The sequence below is a fragment of the Manis javanica genome, chromosome 15, assembly GCF_040802235.1.
Source record: "Manis javanica isolate MJ-LG chromosome 15, MJ_LKY, whole genome shotgun sequence".
Classification (NCBI taxonomy): domain Eukaryota; kingdom Metazoa; phylum Chordata; class Mammalia; order Pholidota; family Manidae; genus Manis; species Manis javanica.
In genome coordinates, this window is record NC_133170.1 from 68,026,671 (window position 1) to 68,049,930 (window position 23,260).

General features: G+C 44.1%; 1 protein-coding gene across 12 annotated transcripts in view; it reads left to right on the plus strand.

Moving 5' to 3' along the window:
- Nucleotides 1–23,260, plus strand: part of KDM2B (lysine demethylase 2B) — a 113,119-nt gene that overhangs the window by 56,161 nt on the left and 33,698 nt on the right. For all 12 annotated transcript variants that reach the window (XM_037014084.2, XM_017649359.3, XM_037014085.2 and 9 more), the window contains one exon: nt 13,811–13,897. In XM_037014084.2, coding sequence (XP_036869979.1) covers nt 13,811–13,897 — 87 coding nt within the window. The remainder of the gene's footprint in view (nt 1–13,810; nt 13,898–23,260) is intronic.

A 23,260-nucleotide genomic window follows, 5' to 3' on the forward strand; every position in this document is an offset into this window, starting at 1 on the left:
TTTACAGGTTAAAGAGCTTATAAATTGGATAGGCAGGTCTTAGAGCCCCAGGGAAACTGGGGCCTCTGATAGCATCTCTAACTGCCATGTGGCCAGGAGCCTGTGTGGGGGAAATGGACCACGTGTCTCTTCTGGAAAAGGGGAGTTCCTGGTTGTCCAGCCAGGCCATCAACCCCCTCAGAGTCCTTGGACACCCCAAGAAGATTTTGAACCCAGGATTGACTCTCTGAGTGCAGCTACTTCTTGGCTGCACACCTAGGTCCATTTGTTCAGATATTGGGGTTTTGTTTACACTGGCTGAGAAATAAAAAACAGGTTAGGACTATGGGTCCAATATAATTTTTAGCCAATGCTCCCTGCTCCCACTGCCACTGAGTGATTACTGTTTCTGGCCAGTGATGTTTCCTCCTCCAGTTTAGAATCTTGAAGAGAGAAACATTTTTTTTTTTTTTTTGAGAGGGCATCTCTCATATTTATTGATCAAATGGTTGTTAACAACAATAAAATTCACTATAGGGGGGTCAACGCTCAATGTACAATCATTAATCCATCTCAAGCCTAATTCTCGTCAGTCTCCAATCTTCTGAAGCATAAAGAACAAGTTCTTACATGGTGAACGAATTCTTACATAGTGAATAAATTCTTACATGGTGAACAGTACAAGGGCAGTCATCACAGAAACTTTTGGTTTTGATCATGCAATATGACCTATAAACAATCAGGTTTGATTTTTGTACTTGATTTATATGTTGATCCCACATTTCTCCTATTATTATTATTATTTTTATTTTTAATAAAATGCTGAAGTGGTAGGTAGATGCAAGATAAAGGTAGAAAACATAGTTTAGTGCTGTAAGAAGGCAAATGTAGATGATCAGATGATCAGGTGTGTGCCTATGGACTAAGTATTAATTCAGGCTAGACAAGGGCAGCAAGACATCCACGGATGCAGAAGATTTCTCTCAAAGCAGGGGGGGTGAGGTTCTGAGCCTCACCTCTGTTGATCCCCAAATTCTCACCTGATGGCCCCCCTGCGACTGTGCCTGTCTTAGGTTGTTCCTCCCTTGAGGAATCTTACCCGTCTCTGGCTAACCAGTCATCTTCCGGGGCCATACAGGGAAATGTAAAGTTGGTAAGTGAGAGAGAAGCCATATTGTTTGCAAAGGTTAGCTTTTTACTTCTTTGCAGATTTATGCCCTGTGGCTTCTATGCCCAGCACTTGTCTCGAGGTATCTTTACCACCTGGAGGAATTATGATACTCGGTAAATTCGATATGAGGCACGAATTCTATTTAAGGGTTGTAATTAGGAAGGAAGAAGAAAAGCTATAGATGTAGCATATGAAGGAAACTTGGGAGGATTGATTATTTCTTTGACATATCTTCTTGTATAGTACCTTAAGTATGTATAGGTTTTAAACTACTAACTAATTTGCACACACATTAACATAATAGGAATACGGTGACACAAACAAAGCAAATCTATAATTACCATCCATCTCCAGTGAAGCCAAGAAAACCATTTAGGCACCCTAGGCATTTGTGAAAATTTATCTATGATATGATGGATATTGTCCAACTGTACTTGAACCATCAGACAAATTAAAGCAGCCCATTTCTGGGATCTGTTCACATCCCATATGTTCTTTTAACCATAGATAGTCTATAGTCATGAGATTTTGGAGTGCTACAACTTGCACCCCTCCCAACTCCTGGTTGAGTTCCAACAGTACAGATCCGGTCAAATTCGTTGTCTCACTGTATGCACATGCCAGCCTAGACATCTCCCTCCTCATTCTTATGGCAAGTCCAGGAGACGGTGGGCTGGATGCAGCCACAACCGCAGCATCGTCCGGATCCCTGTGGAGGCTTTTTGATGATCATCCCCTGGCACAAGTCCTCCAGAGAGTGCTGATGCCGGAAGCTCCTCCTCATATCGTATCTTAGTTCATTTTCTGGGTATCCAAGCTAGGCCTTGATCTTCTGCGTAGAAACAAACAGACCCTTTGCCCACACTTTGACATGCCCTCTATACCACTGTGCAGAACTCATTGGAGGTCAGCACACAGTAACTGCTTTTTTTTTTTTTTTTAATTAAGAGAAAGGAATATTATCAGAAAAGAGTACCTCCATAGCTGATCATCTGACACCCTTTAAGTGATCAACATTAAGGATATTTAAAGCATGCGTTGATCTTTGATTTACCAATAGTTTTATCCTGTTAAGGAGTAATCCCCCTTTTCTTTCTTTCTTTCTTTTTTTTAAAATTTTTAATCTACACTTACATGAAGAATACTATGTTTACTATGCTCTCCCCTATATCAGGTCCCCCCTAACAACCACATTACGGTTACTGTCCATCAGCTTAGCAAAATGTTGTAGAGTCACTACTTGTCCTCTCTGTGTTGTGCAGCCCACCCTCCCCTTGCTCCCTCCCCCCCATGCATGCTAATCTTAATACCCCCCTTCTTCTAACCCCCCCCTTATCCCTTCCTGCCCACCCATCCTCCCCAGTTCCTTTCCCTTTGGTACCTGTTAGTCCATTTTTGGGTTCTGTAATTCTGCTGCTGTTTTGTTCCTTCAGTTTTTCCTTTGTTCCTATACTCCTCAGATGAGTGAAATCATTTGGTATTTCTCTTTCTCCGCTTGGCTTATTTCACTGAGCATAATACTCTCCAGCTCCATCCATGTTGCTGCAAATGGTTGGATTTTTCCACTTCTTATGGCTGAGTAGTAATCCATTGTGTATATGTACCACATCTTCTTTATCCATTCATCTACCGATGGACATTTAGGTTGCTTCCAATTCTTGGCTATTGTAAATAGTGCTGCGATAAACATAGGAGTGCATCTGTCTTTCTCAAACTTGATTGCTGCGTTCTTAGGGTAAATTCCTAGGAGTGGAATTCCTGGGTCAAATGGTAGGTCTGTTTTGAGCATTTTGATGCACCTCCATACTGCTTTCCACAATGGTTGAACTAATTTACATTCCCACCAGCAGTGTAGGAGGTTTCCCCTTTCTCCACAGCCTCGCCAACATTTGTTGTTGTTTGTCTTTTGGATGGCAGCTATCCTTACTGGTGTGAGGTGATACCTCATTGTAGTTTTAATTTGCATTTCTCTGATAATTAGCGATGTGGAGCATCTTTTCATGTGTCTCTTGGCCATCTGTATTTCTTTTTTGGAGAACTGTCTGTTCAGTTCCTCTGCCCATTTTTTAATTGGGTTATTTGTTTTTTGTTTGTTGAGGCGTGTGAGCTCTTTATATATTCTGGACGTCAAGCCTTTATCGGATCTGTCATTTTCAAATATATTCTCCCATACTGTAGGGTTCCTTTTTGTTCTATTGATGGTGTCTTTCGCTGTACAGAAGCTTTTCAGCTTAATGTAGTCCCACTTGCTCATTTTTGCTGTTGTTTTCCTTGCCCGGGGAGATATGTTCAAGAAGAGGTCACTCATGTTTATGTCTAAGAGGTTTTTGCCTATGTTTTTTTCCAAGAGTTTAATGGTTTCATGACTTACATTCAGGTCTTTGATCCATTTTGAGTTTACCTTTGTATATGGGGTTAGACAATGGTCCAGTTTCATTCTCCTACATGTAGCTGTCCAGTTTTGCCAGCACCATCTGTTGAAGAGACTGTCATTTTGCCATTGTATGTCCATGGCTCCTTTATCAAATATTAATTGACCATATATGTTTGGGTTAATTTCTGGGGTCTCTAATCTGTTCCACTGGTCTGTGGCTCTGTTCTTGTGCCAGTACCAAATTGTCTTGATTACTATGGCTTTGTAGTAGAGCTTGAAGTTGGGGAGTGAGATCCCCCCTACTTTATTCTTCTTTTTCAGGATTGCTTTGGCTATTCGGGGTCTTTGGTGTTTCCATATGAATTTTTGAATTATTTGTTCCAATTCATTGAAGAATGTTGCTGGTAATTTGAGAGGGATTGCATCAAATCTGTATATTGCTTTGGGCAGGATGGCCATTTTGACGATATTAATTCTTCCTAGCCATGAGCATGGGATGAGTTTCCATTTATTAGTGTCCCCTTTAATTTCTCTCAAGAGTGACTTGTAGTTTTCAGAGTATAAGTCTTTCACTTCTTTGGTTAGGTTTATTCCTAGGTATTTTATTCTTTTTGATGCAATGGTGAATGGAATTGTTTTCCTGATTTCTCTTTCTATTGATTCGTTGTTAGTGTATAGGAAAGCTACAGATTTCTGTGTGTTAATTTTGTATCCTGCAACTTTGCTGTATTCCGATATCAGTTCTAGTAGTTTTGGAGTGGAGTCTTTAGGGTTTTTTATGTACAGTATCATATCATCTGCAAATAGTGACAGTTTAACTTCTTCTTTACCAATCTGGATTCCTTGTATTTCTTTGTTTTGTCTGATTGCCGTGGCTAGGACCTCCAGTACTATGTTAAATAACAGTGGGGAGAGTGGGCATCCCTGTCTGGTTCCCGATCTCAGTGGAAATGCTTTCAGCTTGAGAGAAACATTTTTTAACTATTTAAAAGTGTATAGAGTTCATTGGCATGAAGTACATTTACAGTGTTGTGCAACCACCCCCTTCTGTCTAGTTTAGAAGTTTTTCATCACACCAAACAGAACCCTGTACCCAACCTGCTTTCTGTGTTTGTGGATTTACCTATGCTGGATTTACCAAGTTTTAAGTGTAATAGTGTTACATAAACAATGTAAAAGAAATTAAGCATTTATAGGTTAAAGTAGAGAATAACATCCCCTTCTCAATTCTCACAATCTGGAGGTAACGCCTTTTAATCATCTGGTGAGTATACTTCTGGAATTTTCCCCTCAGCAATGTATACTATACATCACTAAAAAAAAAATTGGATCACACTGTTCTGCAAGGAACAGTCCTTATAGCTTTCTTTTGTCCTTTAAAGATTACTTCAAAAAAAACTTACTTTTTTTGTGGGGAGAAATTGTGAAAGTTGAGTTTGTCCTTCTAGCCTTGCTGACAAGAGTGCCTCTGTAATTCTAAAGTTTCAGCAGGTCTGAGAGCCCATTTGCACCTGAAAACTTGCTTTGAGGAGTGTGGATTTAAAGTCAAACCAAAATGACCATCCTACTTAATTTGTTCTGTGACACGAAAGGAGATACCAGCACCCTGTAAAAATCTGAGAAAGCTATTTCCTTCCCCACCTTTGTGAAATCCTTTGTAATTTGGCATTGAGGTGCTTTCAGTGACTCCTGTCTTTGAGGACATTAATTCTGCTGGAAGTGCAGGACACTGGTTTGTATGCAATGGAAAGAACAACATACTAGGACAGAGACCCTTGAGTTAAGCTGCTTGCCGTGTCGCGTTGGGCAAGTCTCTCCCCCTTTCTGTTTACCTGTATGTAAAACAAGGATATTGGACAAGACGTGCTTTGTCCTGCTGAGGACCAGATCCTTTAGTTCCTTGGCCACTCTCAAGTGTTTAACGGATTGAAACCTAGTGTCCTCCCTGTGAAATAAGGGTAACAACAGGGACCAATGTCACTGAATTACTTTGAGGCACATGAAGTAATGAACACCTAATGCTCCTAGTGAGCCCATGGAGAAAAATTAGGTATTCTAGGTAACAATCCAAGGAAAGTGTGACTGGCTTTGGCTGGCTGACCATCCCTCTTCAGGTTAATGAGTGCCATCTGGATTAGCTCCCAGCACTGCCATAGCAAAGAACCACAAACTGGCCTAAAACAACACATTTAGTCTCTCACAGTTCTGGGGGCCAGAAGTCTGAAATCCAGGCACTGCTCACTCTGACAGCTGTAGTGGAGAGAGGACCCTTCCTTGTCTCTTCCAGCTCCTCGTGGCAGCCAGCAGTCTTGGACATTCCTTTGATTGTAGCAACATCCCTCCCATTCCGCCCCGATCTTCACATGGCTGTCATCTCTGTATCTCTGTGTCTCTGTGTCCTCTCCTTCTCTGATAAGGACATCAGTCATTGCATTAGGGCCCACCCTGATCCAGTCTGATCTCCTCTTAACATGAGACCATCTGTAGAGACCCCATCTCCCAACAAGGTCACATTCTGAGGTTTTGGATGCAGATGACTTTTGAGGGGCGCGCTGTGCAACCTGATACCTCATCTTCTCCCTCTTCCCTCTTGGATTGGCAACCGTTAATCTGTGGACAGAGCAGTTCACTGTCAGATGGGAGTTGCTCTGTGTGCTGTCTCTCCTAGAAGATCTATACTTTCCACTAGAACTCAAGGAGAGAGCTGTGGCTCCTGATGGGAGGGAAGGAGGACATGTAGCTATTTAGGGGCAGGTCTAGTCCTCAAATCAATTGTAAATAACTTGAAAATAACCAGGTGCACTGCAAGGTTGTGAAGGGCTTGGGCCTCAGTAGATACTGAGCACCAAGGTGGGAGATGGGAGGTTCTTTGTCAGATATACCTTTGCAAGATCATTTGGCAACTGTCATTGTTTAGATAATTCCAGGCTCTCTTCCCCACAATACCATGTTCCCCTGGCTGCCAGAGTGTCAACTGGGGATGGAAATGCCATCTCACTTCAGATAACCAACCACCTTTCTTAGTGCATGGAATTATGGGGCTGCCTGGAATTATGGAGCCATGTGGAATTGTGGGACCGCATTGAATTGTGGGGTTGCATGGAATTATGGGGCCACACAGAATCGTAGGATTGCATGGAATTATGGGATCCTGTGGAATTGTGGGGCCACATGGAATCAAGGGGCTGAAGGAGCCAGTGAGGGTACATTGTTTTCAGGGTTTTTTTTTAACACTAAAAAAAGAGATCAATTGCATTGTTCTTTCATCAAAACCCAAATGTAATATGGAAGAAAATAATCCTAGATTGAGAGTACAGTACCCAAACAGGTGTTCTCTTTTAAGACCAGAGGTTCTGGAGTCAGGCTGAATCCCCTGTGCCAACCAGTGGAGTGCTCTTGGGGAACACGATAGAATAGGGATACAAAGAATCTGTTCCTCATTGAATTCAGCGCAGTGACCCATGCAAAGCCTTAGTACAGGGCCTTTAAGTGCTCAGGAAGCTAGGGCTGATTATTATTATTATTTCAGGCCCAGTGAAAGTAGGCCCATTGAGGGTCAAGTGCGAGAGTCTGTGAAACCCATGACCGTGGAAGATGTGCACATCTTTTCTCTCTCAGGGTCATCAGAGCCTGACCGGGAACACACCTGCTCCCTTACACTGACCCTCCTGGCTCTTGGTGTCTTTGTGAGACAGTGAGGTACGGAGCCCAGACCCCTAGCACTCTCTCCTTTCTAAGCCATCACACCCCTTGCCTGCTTCAGAGGAGCCGCAACGTGGGAAGTCAGTGGGAGGGCTGCAGCCTGGCTTGCTCATACCCCAAAGATGACCTGTGGACAACAGGGCACAGCCAGATTCAGCCCAGTGGTCAGGCCTCCATTAGCTGCTGAGGCTCTCCTGCTCGGGTCTGGGTGTAAAACAGAGCCCTGTGTTTGGTGTTTCTGTTGGGCAGTGAGGGGATAGAAGGTGGATGCAGGAATGACTGAGTAGGCCTCTCACCTAAGGAGCACCCGTGTGACTACGAGCCATGTGTACTCCAAGTTCTCTGCCTGACCCACCTCAGGAGCAGGAAGGAGAGCAGCAAGGGGCCAGAGATCTGTGTCCTGGACATCCCACAAACTCTAGACCTGAAAAATGGTTAGGTTGATCCATGCCATTTGGGGCTTTTTGGGGCCTAAAATTAATTTCTGGGCCCCTGAATCACATTATTATCCCTGCTGATTATGCAGCTAAATCAACTCTTCCTTGTACTAGAACTTGTTAAGGATGAATTCTGCAGAGGATGGGGCAATGTGTTCCAAGAAGAAATATGGTATAAGCCAAAACGTGTTGAGCCAAGTATCTTCCATGCATTCTGATCGTCACCACAACCTGCCATGGTGGAGACTGTTATTATCCCATTTCTGAAACAGGAAACTAAGACACAGGAAGATGTGTTGACTCACCCAAATCATGTGGCTGATAAGCTTTTAACTACGATGTACCTGTGAAGGCAAGTGTGGTGTGTTAGTTTCCTGTGATTCTGTAACAAATGACCACAAACTTAAAACAACAGAAACTTATTCTCTTATAGTCCCAGAGGCCAGAAGTGTGAAACCCAGGTGTTGGCAAGGCTGTGATTCCTGGGAAGGCCCTAGGGGAGAATCCTTGCTGCTCCACTTTCTGGTGGCTCTGGGTGTTCTTTGGCTTGTCATGCCTCCCTCCCGTCTCTGCCTCTGTCTTCCCATGGACACCTTCCTCGTGTCTCTGTTCAAAGCTCCCTCTCCTTCTATAAATATTGGATTTAGGGCCCATCCTTAAGATGATTATTTCATCTCAAGATCCTTAAGTGGTGACATCTGAAAGGACCCAGAGAGTTCACTTCCACATGTATCCGGGTTAGGACTTGAACCTGTCTGTTTGAGTGATACAATTCAACCAAGTACAGATGGGTTTTTACAGGCAGGCCCAAGATGGTTGGGCTGGCGTGGAGGGGAGGGACCTTGGGAGACCCAAGGTGTTTTGATGCCCAGTTGCAGGGGCCCTTACCTGTGGCAAGGGGGCACTGCTGAGGCTGCTGGGCTTCCTGGAGCCAGCAGTCTGGGCTGCTCTATACCAGTTGGTGTGGTTGGTGGCTGGTAACTCTTCCCTGATGCTTGCCTCTGCTTTGTTGTCACAGTGGTGGCATTTTTAGCCACAGTACAGATGGAGTTTCCAGTTATTAATGCCGCACCCCAGGGAGCAGGGCCTGTATCCACTGTTAACTAATTAAGCTATTTGAGAGAAGTTGGCAGAAGGGGGGAGCACATTCATTGTCTGTGGTTATCTTAGGTCCAAAGCAGGGCAGTTTCCAGTAGGAAAGGCATGGTGGCCTCAGTCTTTTTTAGAAAGCTTGCCCTAGGCTTCCCTACTCCGAAGACACAGGGTGTTAACCTGAAGGGCACTGGGCTGGTACAGGCTCTCAAGCTGAATAGTCCCTGCGTCTGAGAGCCCCAGGGAGAGTGTAAATTCTGGCAGAGCCTGGGGAAGCCAGTTACATGATTCCCTTCAGCACTGTCTATTTCTCAGAGAGAAAACGACCAATTAGAATAGCCTCTTCCTGCAGCCTGTCACATACAAATGAAAGAAAATACTTTCTTCAGGGACAGAACCCAGAGCTCCCCCTGGTGGCCACTGAGACCATGTGAAGGGGGACTTGGCTTCCTGCAGGGAGTATGTGGACAAGATCCCCAACTCAGGGGCACTCAGGGAAGTCTCTTTATTAAATTTAAATGATCATTTATCACTGTTAATGTATTAATTCTTAATAATACTTACACCTTCCGTAATACCTTTTTGCAACCAGACATTCTCTAAAGAAGTCCTATGTCATTGCTTGTGAATTACTGACTCCAGCTCTGATATTAAAAGGACAGGAAATCTTGAGACAATTCAGAAGGAAACTGAAAGAAAACCAAGGCAAGTGGGCTTTATTTTCAGTCATATGCAGAGTAGTGTTTATAAATTGGTGGCCCGTGGCCCAAACCAGCCCACAGATATGTTTGGCTCACAGTGTTGTTTTTTTTTTAACAAATTTTTTCTATCAGTTGTCAACATTTAAAATTGGAGAGATTCCAGATAAAATCCTGGATCTTTGATTTGTCTGAAAAATCAGAGATTTGGTTGGGCTTTCGTTCCCACCGGAGGTTAGTAAGTTGGAATTGAGTAGCATTTGCCTTTAAAGGGGTCATGTGGCTTCTAGTTTGCCATAGGCTGCACACCCCGGTGTTTTACACTTTTTGCTTTACCTGCCTGGTTCCTGGAGGCATTTGAGTTAAAAATGGAGATAAGGGAGCAGAAAGTTCTGTAGAAGTATTGGGCTCCCTGCCCCAACTACATGGTGAGATATATATGAGTGCTTTAACTAAACTTGGAGCATCTTCCTGGAAAGCCCTTTTTTTTTTAACGACTTTTTTTGGGGAGGAACAGGAAACATTATTTTTAGAAAAAACAAACCCTCATGTATTGTGGAGGAGGATGTGAAATTCATATGGATTATTAAGAACCAACGTCAACGAAATTTCGAGCTCACAGAGGCCTGCTTGGGGTGTGGGTGCCTCTTCTGTGACTGGGGAAAGTTTGAGAAATGCTTTATAAAGGAGTTGGTGGTCAAATTAGTTCTCTCTTATGTGCAAGGAATAGGTGATGATGACTTACTTCTGTATTTGTTAATCAAAAGGTGAATATGAGCCCAGAATGTCTCCTAGGTATCAGTATTTTTTCAATAATGGGCTATAGATCAGCTCTGGGGGTTACTGAAGTGGTTTACTAAGGCTTTATTACCCTGTGTTACTACTGAGGCTTGTAGTAAGTGCCAGGTTCAATGCCTGGTTCCACCACCTTCCAGTTGTGTGACCTTGGACAAGTTACTTAACCTGTCTAAACTTTCTGCTTTTGTGAAATGGGGAGAATCAGCCTTACCCCACCAATAGGATTATTTTAATGTCCAGAGCAAGCACTCAACAAATGCTCCGAAGAATGGCAGTAAAATGACATCCAGGATTAGTGTAAAATGAAAGTAGAAAGCACTGTTCTACCCCTTGGTGGGGCAATGGGAAACTACGGCTCTCTCAGGGTCACAGTATGTAAGTTGTAGAACTTGAACTCAGGTCTTCTAATGCTAGAACTAGTGTTGTCCCAGGCATAGCATAACAGTTTTAACTAGTGAGCTACTCAGTCTCCCACCTGTACTTTGGAGAACCTCTGAATCCACTCCTCAGGGAGGGGCTGCTTTGCCCCACTCTTTCCTCCCTTTTTAAAAAATTGTGGTACAGTGTATGTAACAAAATTTACCATTTTTACCATTTTTAAAGTGTACAAGCTCAGTGACATATTCACATTGTTGTGCAACCATCACCACCATCCATCTCCAGGACTTTTTCATCTCCCCAAACTGAGACTCCATACCCATTAAACACTAACTCCCCATGCTCCTTCCCCAGCCCCTGGTACCCGTCACTCTGCTTTCTGCTTGTATATGAATTTGACTGCTTTAGGCACCTCATACAAGTTGGTGTCATGCAGTACTTGTCCTGCTGTGACTGGCTTGTTTCACTTAGCACAACTTCCTCAGGAACATCTGTGATGGGGCGTGTGTTGAAATTCCCTTTGTTTTTCAGGCTGATACTCCATTGTATGGATGGACCACGTATTATTTATCCATTCATCTGTTTACAGACACTGGGTTGTCTCCACATTTTGGCTGTTGCGAGCCATGCTGCTGGGAACGTGGGCGCCCTGAGTGAGACCTCGGGTAGAGAGCATAGCTCATGGAGTGGAGGGTCCCTGCCCTGACTGGCTGAGTGGTCTCAGACAGCTCCTTTCACCACCTAAGCCCTGGCTTTCCTGTCTGCAAGGTGGAAATGATGGTAGTCCATTTCATAGAGTGGTCAGGAGGATTGAATGAGAGTAGCTATGAAATACTAATATGGTGCCTGCACAGAGCAAGCACATAGAATGTCTTACCCTCATACATTCATTCAACAAAATGTGTGGGGCCTGCCCTCCTGGCGCTGATATCCTCATCCCTCATCTTGCCAGTCCCATCTTTCCCGAGCAGTGGACCAAGGTGGGGGGAGAGGGCAGCCGGAATGACCCACTCGGGGTCAGGTACCAAGGCCTACAAAGTCTACATAGTATCTAAATACAGTAATTAACATGGAACTGATGGAAAGCTGGTTTGCTTTTTATCATCATCGCAAACATAATTGTAAATATCAGCGATGGAGTGCTCCTCCCCGCAGGCATGGATCGCTCCTTCTGCCCCATGTGAAGTGGTAGCCTCTTCTATGCCCCATGTGAAGTCCACCCCTGAGGTGAATCATGTCTCTGTTCTTGGTTCCTTTTGGTTGGGTTTCTTTTTCTATGTGCTACACACGTGTTAGAAAAATTGGCAGCCTAAAAGAATCCTGTATTCCTTTACTGTAGCTGTTAATACTGTCTGAGTGGCATTTAAAAATTTATTAATAGACTTGCTGTTTTAGATTTACAGAAAAATCCAGCAGATAGTACAGGGGGGTTTCCATGTATGACCCATACCCAGTTTCCCCTATTTAGAACATCTTACATCAGTGTAGTAACATTTGTTAACAATTAACCAACATTGATATATGATTATTAGTGAAAGTCTATAGTCACACTTCCTTGGATTTCACCCGCTGTCCCTTGTTTCAGGGTCCCCAGGCTGCACATCACATTCAGTGGTCAGCCCTCCTTAGGCTCCTCCTGGCTGTGATAGTTTCTCAGACTTTGCTTGTTTTTGTTAACCTTGACAGTTTTGAGTACTGGTCAGGGATTTTGTAGAAAGTCCCTCTTTGGGGATTTGTGGCTTTATTTTTTTTTAAGTTGTTTACTGGAGGCCTACTGCAGGTTAATCATTGTATGAGCCCAGGGATGTAACTGTGAACCAAGACACTTTATAAACAGCATTTACAGATCAGTGACATTGACTCTGAGAGTTCAAAAAAGCTGGAGGGCCAAGGGCTGAACCTGAGCTGCCTGGAGCCTAAACCCATAACCACTGCGCTGCCACCCCCGAAGAGGAAGGCAGTTTGAGATAATTGGCATGCTTGGAAAAATCCAGCAACCAAATGATTATCTGAAAAGTAGGACAATAGAGTGAATTAGAAGTGAATTGCAGTCATTTCTGGAGACAGAGACCAGGGAAAGTGAGTTAAAATAATCTTCATCTAAATTTACCGCTTGAGCTCTTCTGCTCTGGATGTTAAGGGCTGCTGTGCAGCTTTCTCTGTTCTTAAATGTCCCTGTGGAAATGGTTTTGTACAATCCAAAAATGAATGGTTGCATTCAGAATGGGCCAGTGACAGATCTGTGCCCATCCCTAATCACTTTTCTCATGGCATGCTGTGGAGGCAGCCCAAAACCCATGTGTGCAGTGGTCATTGCAGGAAGTCTGGGGGCAGAGACTGGGGCTCAGGGCTCTGGCTTCCTGGTCTGGGGCAGCCCCCAAATCCTTTGAGCCTTTCCTAGCTTTGGTTACCTTACCTATAAATTAAGGATAATTCAGGGGAATGGGATCTTACACCTGGATGAGGTTCTAAAATCAGCCACACACAAGATCAAGATCTGATAGAGTCAGAATTGCCCTTGAAAGGCCTTCAAACCACCCACAAAGGATTGAACAGTGTGCTGTGTGGGAGACCCTCACGCAGCCTGGCAGGATGCCCATCACAGTCCATTTTTCTGCCAGCATTTGGCTAGATAACTCCATCCTTGGTCAGACCTACTTGTGTTTAAAACCCATGTTTCAAAAAAACAACGCCATGTCTTTGCACAGCAGGACTAGGAGGCATATGGTTTGCTGACTGGTGGAAGCACAGGGCTCACAGGGGTCACAACCTTGGGGTTGGGTTTGTTTGTTTCTCTGAGTGCATAGTTGAACTTGTACTGCTGCTTCCCAGTCCCCTCCCGGGTACTTGGTAAGGATTAAATGAGCTTGTGTGCATAAGGGTCGTTTGGCGCTCTGGACAAATGTTTGATTTCTTTAAGTATGATCAGTGAGCGATGCGTGCGTGGAGGTCATAGGGAGGCATGCGATTTGATTTTCAAACATTTTTTTGGAGAGGGAAATGTTCGTGTTTTGTGGGCCCTGGGGGACCCTGGTGACTTGGCTTTTATTGAGGGGGTGGGTGGTGGTGGTGTTGACTCTGCAAAGAGCTCCCCCTCTTCTGCTGGGTTAGGTTTGGCCTCTGGCCCTTTCGGAGACCACCCCCCTACTCTGGCTAATATGGCTCCTTTTTTTGGTCACAGAATGTGCTGAAGGAGCACGCAGACGACGACCCCAGTCTGGCCATCACTGGGGTCCCCATAGTCACTTGGCCAAAGAAGACTCCAAAGGTAAGATACAGATCGCCTGTAGCTGGGAGACCATTTCCTCAGCCCTTCTCATCTCCTGTAAGAATGTCGACAGCTTTTTTGGGGGCACTTCTGGGAGAGGGCACCGCAGCTAAAATACTCTGTTTTTATGATTTGTTCATTGCAAGTTTTTATTTTATGAAAGGGGTGGGTTTCCCTAGCTGTGGAAACTGTAGGCAGTGCCCCCTGGTGGTCACTCAGAAAACTACCAGGAAGGATGCCTCACCTTTTTCCCTCCCTGTCAGGCAAATTTTCTTTCTTGCCTTCCCTCCCTCCTTTCTTCTCTTTTTCTTTCAGCTGCTTCATGGTTAGTTTTACTCCCTTCTGAAAGTACCTTTTTTTCTCTTTGTAATTCTATAAAGCAAGTTTTATAAGCTCCCTGAACCTTACTCTCCTTGTTTATAAAAAGGAGTTATACCAGTCCCTACTTGAATGGTTGTTAGGAATACTAAATGAGATAATACATTCTTGAGTTTATCTTTTAAATAAACATGCTTCAGCTCAACCATAAAAAAAAATGAAGTAATGCATACAAAAGTCCTTTGGACAAGGATTGACTGGTGGTTAGTACTCCGTAAATGTTAGTTGTAATTTAAGCAGCCTCCTCATTGCTGTTATTTTGATGATTTCTGATTTTTTTTTCCTATTATAAAAAACACTCAGAGGAACAGTCTATATCTGTGCTGTCCAAAATGATAGCCACTAGCTGTAGGTGGCTACTGAGTTCTTGAAATATGGCCCAATTTGAGGTATGCTTTAAGTGTAAAATATACAATGGATTTCAGAGACAGTGCAAAAAAGAACAATGTAGAATACCTCATTTTGTATATTAAGTGCATGTTGAAATTAGGGTTGACAGATATTACAAAGGATGCCTATTTAAGCTTGAATTTCAACAAATAAAAACTTTTAGCATAATTATATCCCACACATTACATAGGATATATTTATGCTAGAAAAGATTATTCATTGTTCATCTGAAGTAATTGGATACACTGTATTTTTTTTTTTTTGGCTAAAGCATTTTTTAAAATTTTGTTACCATTAATCTACAATTGCATGAAGAACATTATGTTTACTAGGCTCTACCCTACCCCAAGTCCCCCCCACAAACCCCATTACAGTCACTGTCCATTAGCATAGTAAGATGTTGTAGAATCACTACTTGTCTTCTCTGTGTTGCAAAGCCCTCCCCTTTCCCCCACCCCCCCACATTATACACGCTAATCATAATACCCCCTTTCTTCTTCCTCGCCCTTATCCCTCCCTACCCTCCCATTCTCCCCAGTCTCTTTCCCTTTGGTAACTGTTAGTCCATTCTTGGGTTCTGTGATTCTGCTGCTGTTTTGTTCCTTCAGTTTTTCTTTTGTTCTTATACTTCACAGATGAGTGAAATATTTGGTATTTGTCTTTCTCCACTTGGCTTATTTCACTGAGCATAATACCCTCTAGCTCCAGCCATGTTGTTGCAAATGGTAGGATTTGTTTTCTTCTTATGGCTGAATAATATTCCACTGTGTCTGTGTACCACATCTTCTTTATCCATTCATCTACTGATGGACACTTAGGTTGCTTCCATTTCTTGGCTATTGTAAATAGTGCTGCGATAAACATAGGGGTGCATCTGTCTTTTTCAAACTGGAGTGCTGCATCCTTAGGGTAAATTCCTAGAAGTGGAATTCCTGGGTCAAATGGTAAGTCTATTTGGGTACACTGTATTATTACTTGCTAAATCTGGATATTCTAGTTGAAATGGTATATTTTGGATATATTGGTTAAACAAAATGGATTATTAATATTAATTCTACCTGTTTCTTTTTACCTTTTTTAACACGGCTACAAAAAAATTTAAAAATATGTTATGTGGCTCCCATTGTATTTCTATTGGATAGTGCTATTCTAAGTTACTTTTTTTGCCTTGGGTTGATCATCTTCTTAGGGTATATTCCTAAATGTGGAATTGTTGGGGGAAAGGGTACTCACTACTTGGGGATATTGAATTCTCACTTTCTTTGAAGCTTAGGGGAATTAAGGTGGCAACAGAAATGAGAAAGGATTTGCTTCCATATGTTCTGCCTTTAGTTCCCTAATCCGTGCACGTGTGTGTGGTTTTAACATTGACTTTACATGAGCAGTAAATATAAGTGCCATTTAGCACTTCACAAACAGTGCTCACGGACATAGCACCCAGCCAGGCCCCATGGCTGCTGTGAACCTGAAGGTGAAGAGGAAGCTGTGGCCTTGCTTCACTGCCCGCTTCCCTTCTTGTTGAGGAATTGCTCCAGGGAGGGATTGGGGTTTGCCCAGGGAACATGGGCTTTTAGAAAAACAAACCTGCCACTACCCACTGTAATTTCAGAGTTAATGATGGGATCCGTATGAGCCTCTGGGAGGAAATCACTTCAGGACCACAAATGTGTCCTGTCTTCCTGCCTGAGACCCTCAGCCCACTCCTGAGGGGCTTATAGGTGTTTTTGTTTTTTTTTTTGTCCTGTAATCAAACCTCTGCCCCCTTTCCTTCTTTTTACTCCCTTGTGGGGAGTAGCCCTTATCTAAGGTTCCTGTGCAAGATCAGTTTATAAGCCCTGGTCTGTACACAGGTTCGGTGTGGCTGATAGTAACACTGTTGGCAGACATTGGAGCCCTTGGGCTGGCCAGAGTGGGTGGGAAAGAGGAGAAAGAACTTTCACTGTTTAACAACTCTTACGGAATACCAGTCTTTTTTTTTTTTTCAAGCACCTTATAATAAAACAGATACAGTTTGCATGCCATATACTTCTCCCCCTTAAAGTATACAATTTAGTATTTTGAGTATATTCAGAATATTCAGAGCTGTGCAACTCTCACAACAATCTAATTTTAGAACATTCTCATACCCCCTGAACAAAACCCCATCAGCGGGCAGCTCCCCCCACCCCCGAATAAGTCTTATCCTCCCTGCAACTCCTGGCCACCCTTAATCTCCTTTCTGTGTCTATGGATCGCCTATTCTGGATGATTCATATAAATGGAGTCATACAATGTGTGGCCTTTTGTGTCTGGCAGCTTTCACTCATGTTTTTAAGCCTCATCCACATTCTGGTGCTGCATTCCTTTTTATGGCTGAATCCTATTCCACTGTGGAATAGACCACATTCTGTTTATCCATTCATCTATTGATGGGCATTTGGACTGTTCCTACCTTTTGGCTATTGTTTCTAGTGCTGAACATTTGTGTACAAGTTCTTAGGAGGACATATGTTTTCATTTCTCTTGGGTAGTACCTAGGAGTGGAATTGACTGTTCAGATCACCCTGCTATGTTTAATTTTTGGGGGGACCTGCCAGACTGCCAAAGCAGCTGCAGTATTTTCCATTCCCATAGCAGTGGACGAGTGCTCCATGTTCTCCACATCTTTGTCAACACTTATAATGTCTTTTTGATAAGAGCCATGCATGCACGGTCTTTTTCTTTTCAATTTAGTTTATGTTTTCCATTATTTATTTGAAGTTCATTGTATGAGTGTGCAAGGGCTGCCATAACAAGGTACCACAAACTCTATGGCTTCAGTGACAGAAATTAATCTCAGAGGCCAGAAGTCTGAGATCAAGGTCTTGTTGGGTAGGATGGATTTCTTCTGAGGTCTCTTTCCCTAGCTTGTAGATGACTTATCTCCCTGTGTCCTCACATGGTCTCCCCTCTGTGCATGTCTGTGTCCTAATCTCCTCATCTTAATAAGGACACCAGTCACACTGAATTAGGGCCCACCGTAACACTCCCATTTTAACTTACTTCTTGAAAGACCTTATCTCCAGATACAGTCACATTCTGAGGTACTGGCAGTCTGGACTTCAACATATGAATTTTGGGGGACACAATTCAGCCCAGAGATTAATTATAAATTATTTTGGAGCCAATGATTGCCATGGCCCCCTACTCAGCTCTAGAAATAAATTATTGCCAGTATAGCCAAAACCACCTGGCTATTGCTCCTCAGTGTATACACCAGTTTTTAGATGCAGATTTTAGATCTTATTTAGTCCTTATAATGAGGCTAGGAGGTGGATGGTATCTCTGTGGTGCAGCTGAAACTAGGGATTCAGAGAGGTCCACTGGTCTGCCTTGGGCCACACAGCCTGTGAATAGTCAGGTATGAGTCCCCAGTTCTATCCCTGAGCTGTTAGGAACTCAGTGAAATGTGGCAGAGGGTGGGGGAGAGAAGGCCCAGTAGTATGTTTATGCATTTCCTGGCTGATGGGGTTAAAAAGTTAACAGGAAAAGAAGAAGTAAGTGAACGACTGACTGCCTGGGCTGCCTGGGGTCTCTCAGTTCCCAGGTTTGCAGTCGGCTTCCTCCCAATTTGATGCAGGCTGGGTTGAAAGATCAAGGCTGCTCTTTGAGGCTGTCAGGGTGTGGGGCAGGGAGCTGCATGTCTGGGCCAGGTTACTTCACAAGTAATTAATGCTAAATGATGATTAGCAAGAAATGCTTTGATCTCCCACCTTGCCTCCTGGAGAACAAAGTCCTTTTCTGGAAATGATTAGGTAACAGGAGGTCATTTCTGATGTGGTGTCTTTCAAATCAAAGATGCTACTGAATCACCATCTGTCACCATTCACCCGATTGGTAGTTTCCCCCGGTGGTGATGGATTTGTTTTGATCCGTCTACACTCTGGCTGCCTCCTTTGATGACCAGGTCACAGGGTTTGGGCTTCTTTGGGGCCGGCCTCTGACCTCAGCCTTATTGGCAAGTTCACCAGCCAGCCTCTTCTAGGCAGCTCACTTACCACAGAAGGAAACTGAGGAAGGTGGGAGGCCTGAGCTGAGGCTCCCTCTGGGAAGGGAACCTGTCAAAGCATTTTGCCTCTCAATCCATTCTCTCTAGCAGTCAAGCAGGCGGCCACTTGAATTTCAGTATTGGTAAGTTTTCTGGAGTGGCAGGAGCAGAGAGGCTGGAGTGGTAGGGACAAGAACCCCGGCAGGGTCCTGGGGTCGCTGGGGTCAGCTCGCTCACAGGGCTGTTAGGGGCCTCACGGGAGCCGCGGGAAAGTGTTGCACACACCTCATGTTGGTGTTGCCCTGGGGTTGGCTTAGTTTCTCTGCCCCTTCCTTGTAGTTGGTCCTTTAAGTCTGGGGGTTCTGAAAAGCCTGGGATCCTCAGGGAGAGACCCACAACCTCTCCCTGAAGGAGAGGCACGCCGTTCGGCAGGAGGTCCTGCGTACTTCCTGTTCCTGCTCTGTCCTACTCTGATGGCTGTCACCCCTGGTAATTAAGTTGATGATGTACAGTTGGAGGAGGACGATGGCTGCCAGTTATTGTTGCCTGCTCAGGGCCAGCTATTTTCCTAGAAAGGCAGCATGGTCTAATGAGGACCAGTCGTCAGGCTGGCGTTCTCAGCTTTACCCGGGGAATTTGTCTAAAAACATACAGCTTCCTGCCCCCTTGCAACCCCCCTTTCTGAGATGTGGTTGGTTTGGGGGCAGGACCTGAAAATCTGCACTTTCTTAACACTTTGAAGGTATATCTCATGCACGACTAGGGTGAACCTGGGGTCAGATGCGCCTGCGGATCAGATCCTGGCTCTGCCACCCACTAGTGCGTGGTCATGGGTGTGTTCCAGTCAGCTCATCTGTAACAAGGGCTGATAGCACCTTTCCAGCAGGGGTGCTGGGAGATGCTGTCTTATACCTCTCCGGCAGGCCACCCATCAGTGGTGCTTTCGTAATTGGTCATAATTATGGCTTATAAGTTAATGGTAACCCTGAATCTGCCTCCCAGAAGGCTGGTGGTGCTGTCAAAAGGAACAGAGGACACGCAGAGACCAGGGGCAGCAGGAGGGGTGAACAGTTCAGAGACGTCTCCCTCCTTGGATTATTGCTGGCTGGTGCAAAAAACTCAATCTCAAGAAAGGGCCCATGTGGTTTAATTTCCCTGAAGTTGTCACAGGTGTGGTGAAATGGTTGGCATTTCCTACAAGGGGGCTGGCTTAAGGCAGTGCTCCTCTGTCCCTTCCTCAGACCCTTAAAGGGAGAAGTCCTGGGCCCTGCAAATCTTAGAAAGTGAGTGCTCCTGCGACTTTGAGGCCGCTGAGGTCACCAGCTCCACCTCTGGATCAGGGTAGGAGGAGAGGGTGTCCAGTCCTTCCAGCCTCCTGAGAGCAGGAAGTGGCCTGGTGGGGGCATCAGGGGAGAGTAGCCTCCAAGAGCAGGCATGTGTGATGCTTGGCAAACAGGGAACGGGGTGGGCCGTGGGAACCCCGGGGCCAGGAGAGCAAGGAAAGGCCAGAGAAGCAGGTGGATGGCAGGGAGGACGCACTGAAGGGAACCAGGGGAAAAATCAATCTGGGACCCTTGTCTGGAATTCCCAGGGTTTTCCTAGGTGACCACTAAGTCATTTGTGGAGTTGAATCCGGCAGATGCCCCGGGGGTGCAACAAAAGCCTACAATAAAGGAATACCAGGGGCGATTGTTGTGTTTGTTCTGAACAGGGTCATATTCAAAGATCCAGTTGGAAGAAGATTGTTAGTGGTTCAGGGGAAGCTCAGACCCAGGTCTTTAGCCTGTTCATGTGAAACTGGGCTCTGAATTGTTAGTGGCTGAACCCCTCTGATTCTGTACTTGCTGGTGAGCCAGATGATAAGGTTCCCATAAGAACATCTGATGTTTGGCGGATTGAACTGAAGCCAGGAAGCAGAAGTTTCTAGAGTCACACCACAAGTGAAATCAGTAGCTTTCTCCACTAGCTTTTTGCAGGTAAGCCTCTAGCTGTGTTCTCCCCCATGTCTTCACATAATCTGTACATGTCTGTGTCCGAATTTCCTGTCTCTAAGGATACCAGCATATGATTAGGGCACTAATTATTTTATTTTAACTTAACCACCTCTAATGTGTCCAAATATGATCACATTCTGAGGTACTGGCACGTAGAGCATTTTTGGGCAAATACAATTCAATCTGTAAACTTATCAAGATTTCAGTGACATCCCACCTTCTTTAAGTCATCTCCCAAGTCCTCAACCTGACCTTAAGTGCCCAAGCCCTTGGTGGTAGCTGTGCTGCAGAATCTAGGACTTCTTCTCATCTTTTCTACATTTCAGGGGAGCTGAATTACTCCGTAATTTCCATTTATTTGCCAGCCTTGGCCTTTGCTCCTAGTCTTCCCCTTTTGGGAATGCCCGTCTTATTTCCCCCATACAAATTCTCTGCCTCCAGGCCCAACCTAACTCCTTCTTCACCTGGAAGCTTCCTGAGCTGGTTATTTTCTAGTTGTACCTCTGGAGCCCTCTGGAGGTTGTACCAGCCTTTCCCAGCCACTCTGGGTGCACCAAAGGGCTTCCTTGCCTCTCTGGCTTCTTGTTGTGCTCAGCCAATGTGAGGTGCCATCTGGAGATGGGAAGTTGGGAGGAGAGATAGGTGGAGATATTTATGCCCCAGCTTCCACCCCATGTGATCAATGCAAGTTGGCTGTTTCCTTCCTTTGAAGACCATGGCTCCTATTTTGTGCCTTCTCCCCAACTTTCCTCACTTTTTGGTAACCATTACCTTCCCTAGCCCATTTGGCCAGAGGGAGGTGATGGGTTATCCCAGTCTGGGCCTGGGGTGTATCACTGTGGCCTGTTGGTTTCCCTAACCCTACTTAGGCTCTGTAAATCTAGTCTCTGTTAAACTCTTCCATGACCTGGTATGAAGGTGCCAGGGTACCGTTCATTTCCTGCCAAGATCCCAATTGATTTCTCCCCTGATTTCTCTTTCCACTGGATGTCCACCGGCTATCCTGCATTTTGTTGCATATCAGTCCTAAGCTTCCACTAGCTTCTTGAGACTGGAACTCATCTTAACTGATTTCTTCCTTGTCTGTTTTTTTTTTTTTCTTGTCCTGCAAGATCACTCCCAGAGAGCAAGGCCCAGAAAATGTTTGTTGAATGATCAGTAGCAAGATTTTCCCAGAGCTTCTAAAAGATGACACTGTATTCCAAAGAGAGTCTCTGCTCTCCAAATGACTCTGAGTCCTCTTTGGTGAGAATGAGGTTTTGTCCTTTAACTTTTGTGTCCAGTTTTGGCCAACTGTTGAAAGAAGGCTAGTAGAAGAGCACTAAGAAGGGCTCCTTGATACTCCCTCTCCAGACTCTTTTGTCCCTCCAGTTTCAGCATTGCACCTTTATCCCCCTGGACGTAGAAAGACCTTATCTCACCTAGAATTTTTCAGCCATCATCTGCATCATTTTAGACACTTTGTTGGAGCTTGAAGACAGTATTCAGCTGAAATAACCTCTAATTAAAGTCTGCAACCCAGAATTTCTTTCTTAGACTGATAACCTGCTCAGCTGTCTGTGTTAATAATGCCACAGACAAATTCTTGGAAAGCAATTGAGATATTACCCGCTCTTGCCTTTGGTAATTGGAGAGCCAGGCAGGCAGTGTAAGTGATTACTTGCCATTATCATGGTTTTATTTCTGGAACAATGGCCTATCCTTCAGACTTCTCTTTTTGTCAAATGTTATAATATATTTCCCATTTTAAAGAAGGACACTTGATCATTGACATTGCCCCGGTATAATTTGGCTTTGTTAGAAAGATAGATGTGTGTGCAACCAAATGATGTTGTCAGATAATTCTGTTCTTCAAATTTAGGTGATCTAGAGAAAAAAGAGGTATGATGAGGTGCATACAGGTGAAATATTTGCATTGTTTAACTTTGCTTCTTGTTATAAAGGTGGGAAGGACAAGTGTATTTGTTGGGACAAAGGGAACCTTAATTATACACAAGAAAGTAGGTGGGAAGTGAAACTATAGTAAAACCTGCTCTAAACCACTGACCTTCTCCACCAGTGAATGTAAATGACCAAACAGCAAAGCACTTGGCAGGAGTTCAGAGGTAATCTCACTTATGAAGAAAAGTATTATTATTACGATTTTTTTTTGGCTATTTAGATTCATTTCTCTCTTCATTAATGTTTATGCGACAAGATGGCAGGAGGAGGCTGGGTGAGGAAGTGAGGAAACTTGGTTTGAATGTTTCTGATTATTGGATTGATTCTTCTGGGGAAGGGTACTGTTTATTTCTTTATATTTTATTTATTTTCATCACATTTTGTTAAAGTGTGGGAAACATAACATAAAATTGACTACTTCAACTATTTTTAGGTGTACGATTAAGTGGCATTAAGTACATTGACATTGTTATGCAAACATCATCACCATCCATCTCCAGAACTTTTTAATCATCTGAAACTGAGATTGTGCCCTTTGAACACTAACTCTCCATTGCTCCCTCTCCACCCAGCCCCTGGGAACCACTGTTCTACTTTCTGTCTCTCTGATTCTGACCACCCTAAGTATGTCATATAAGTGGAATCACACAGTAT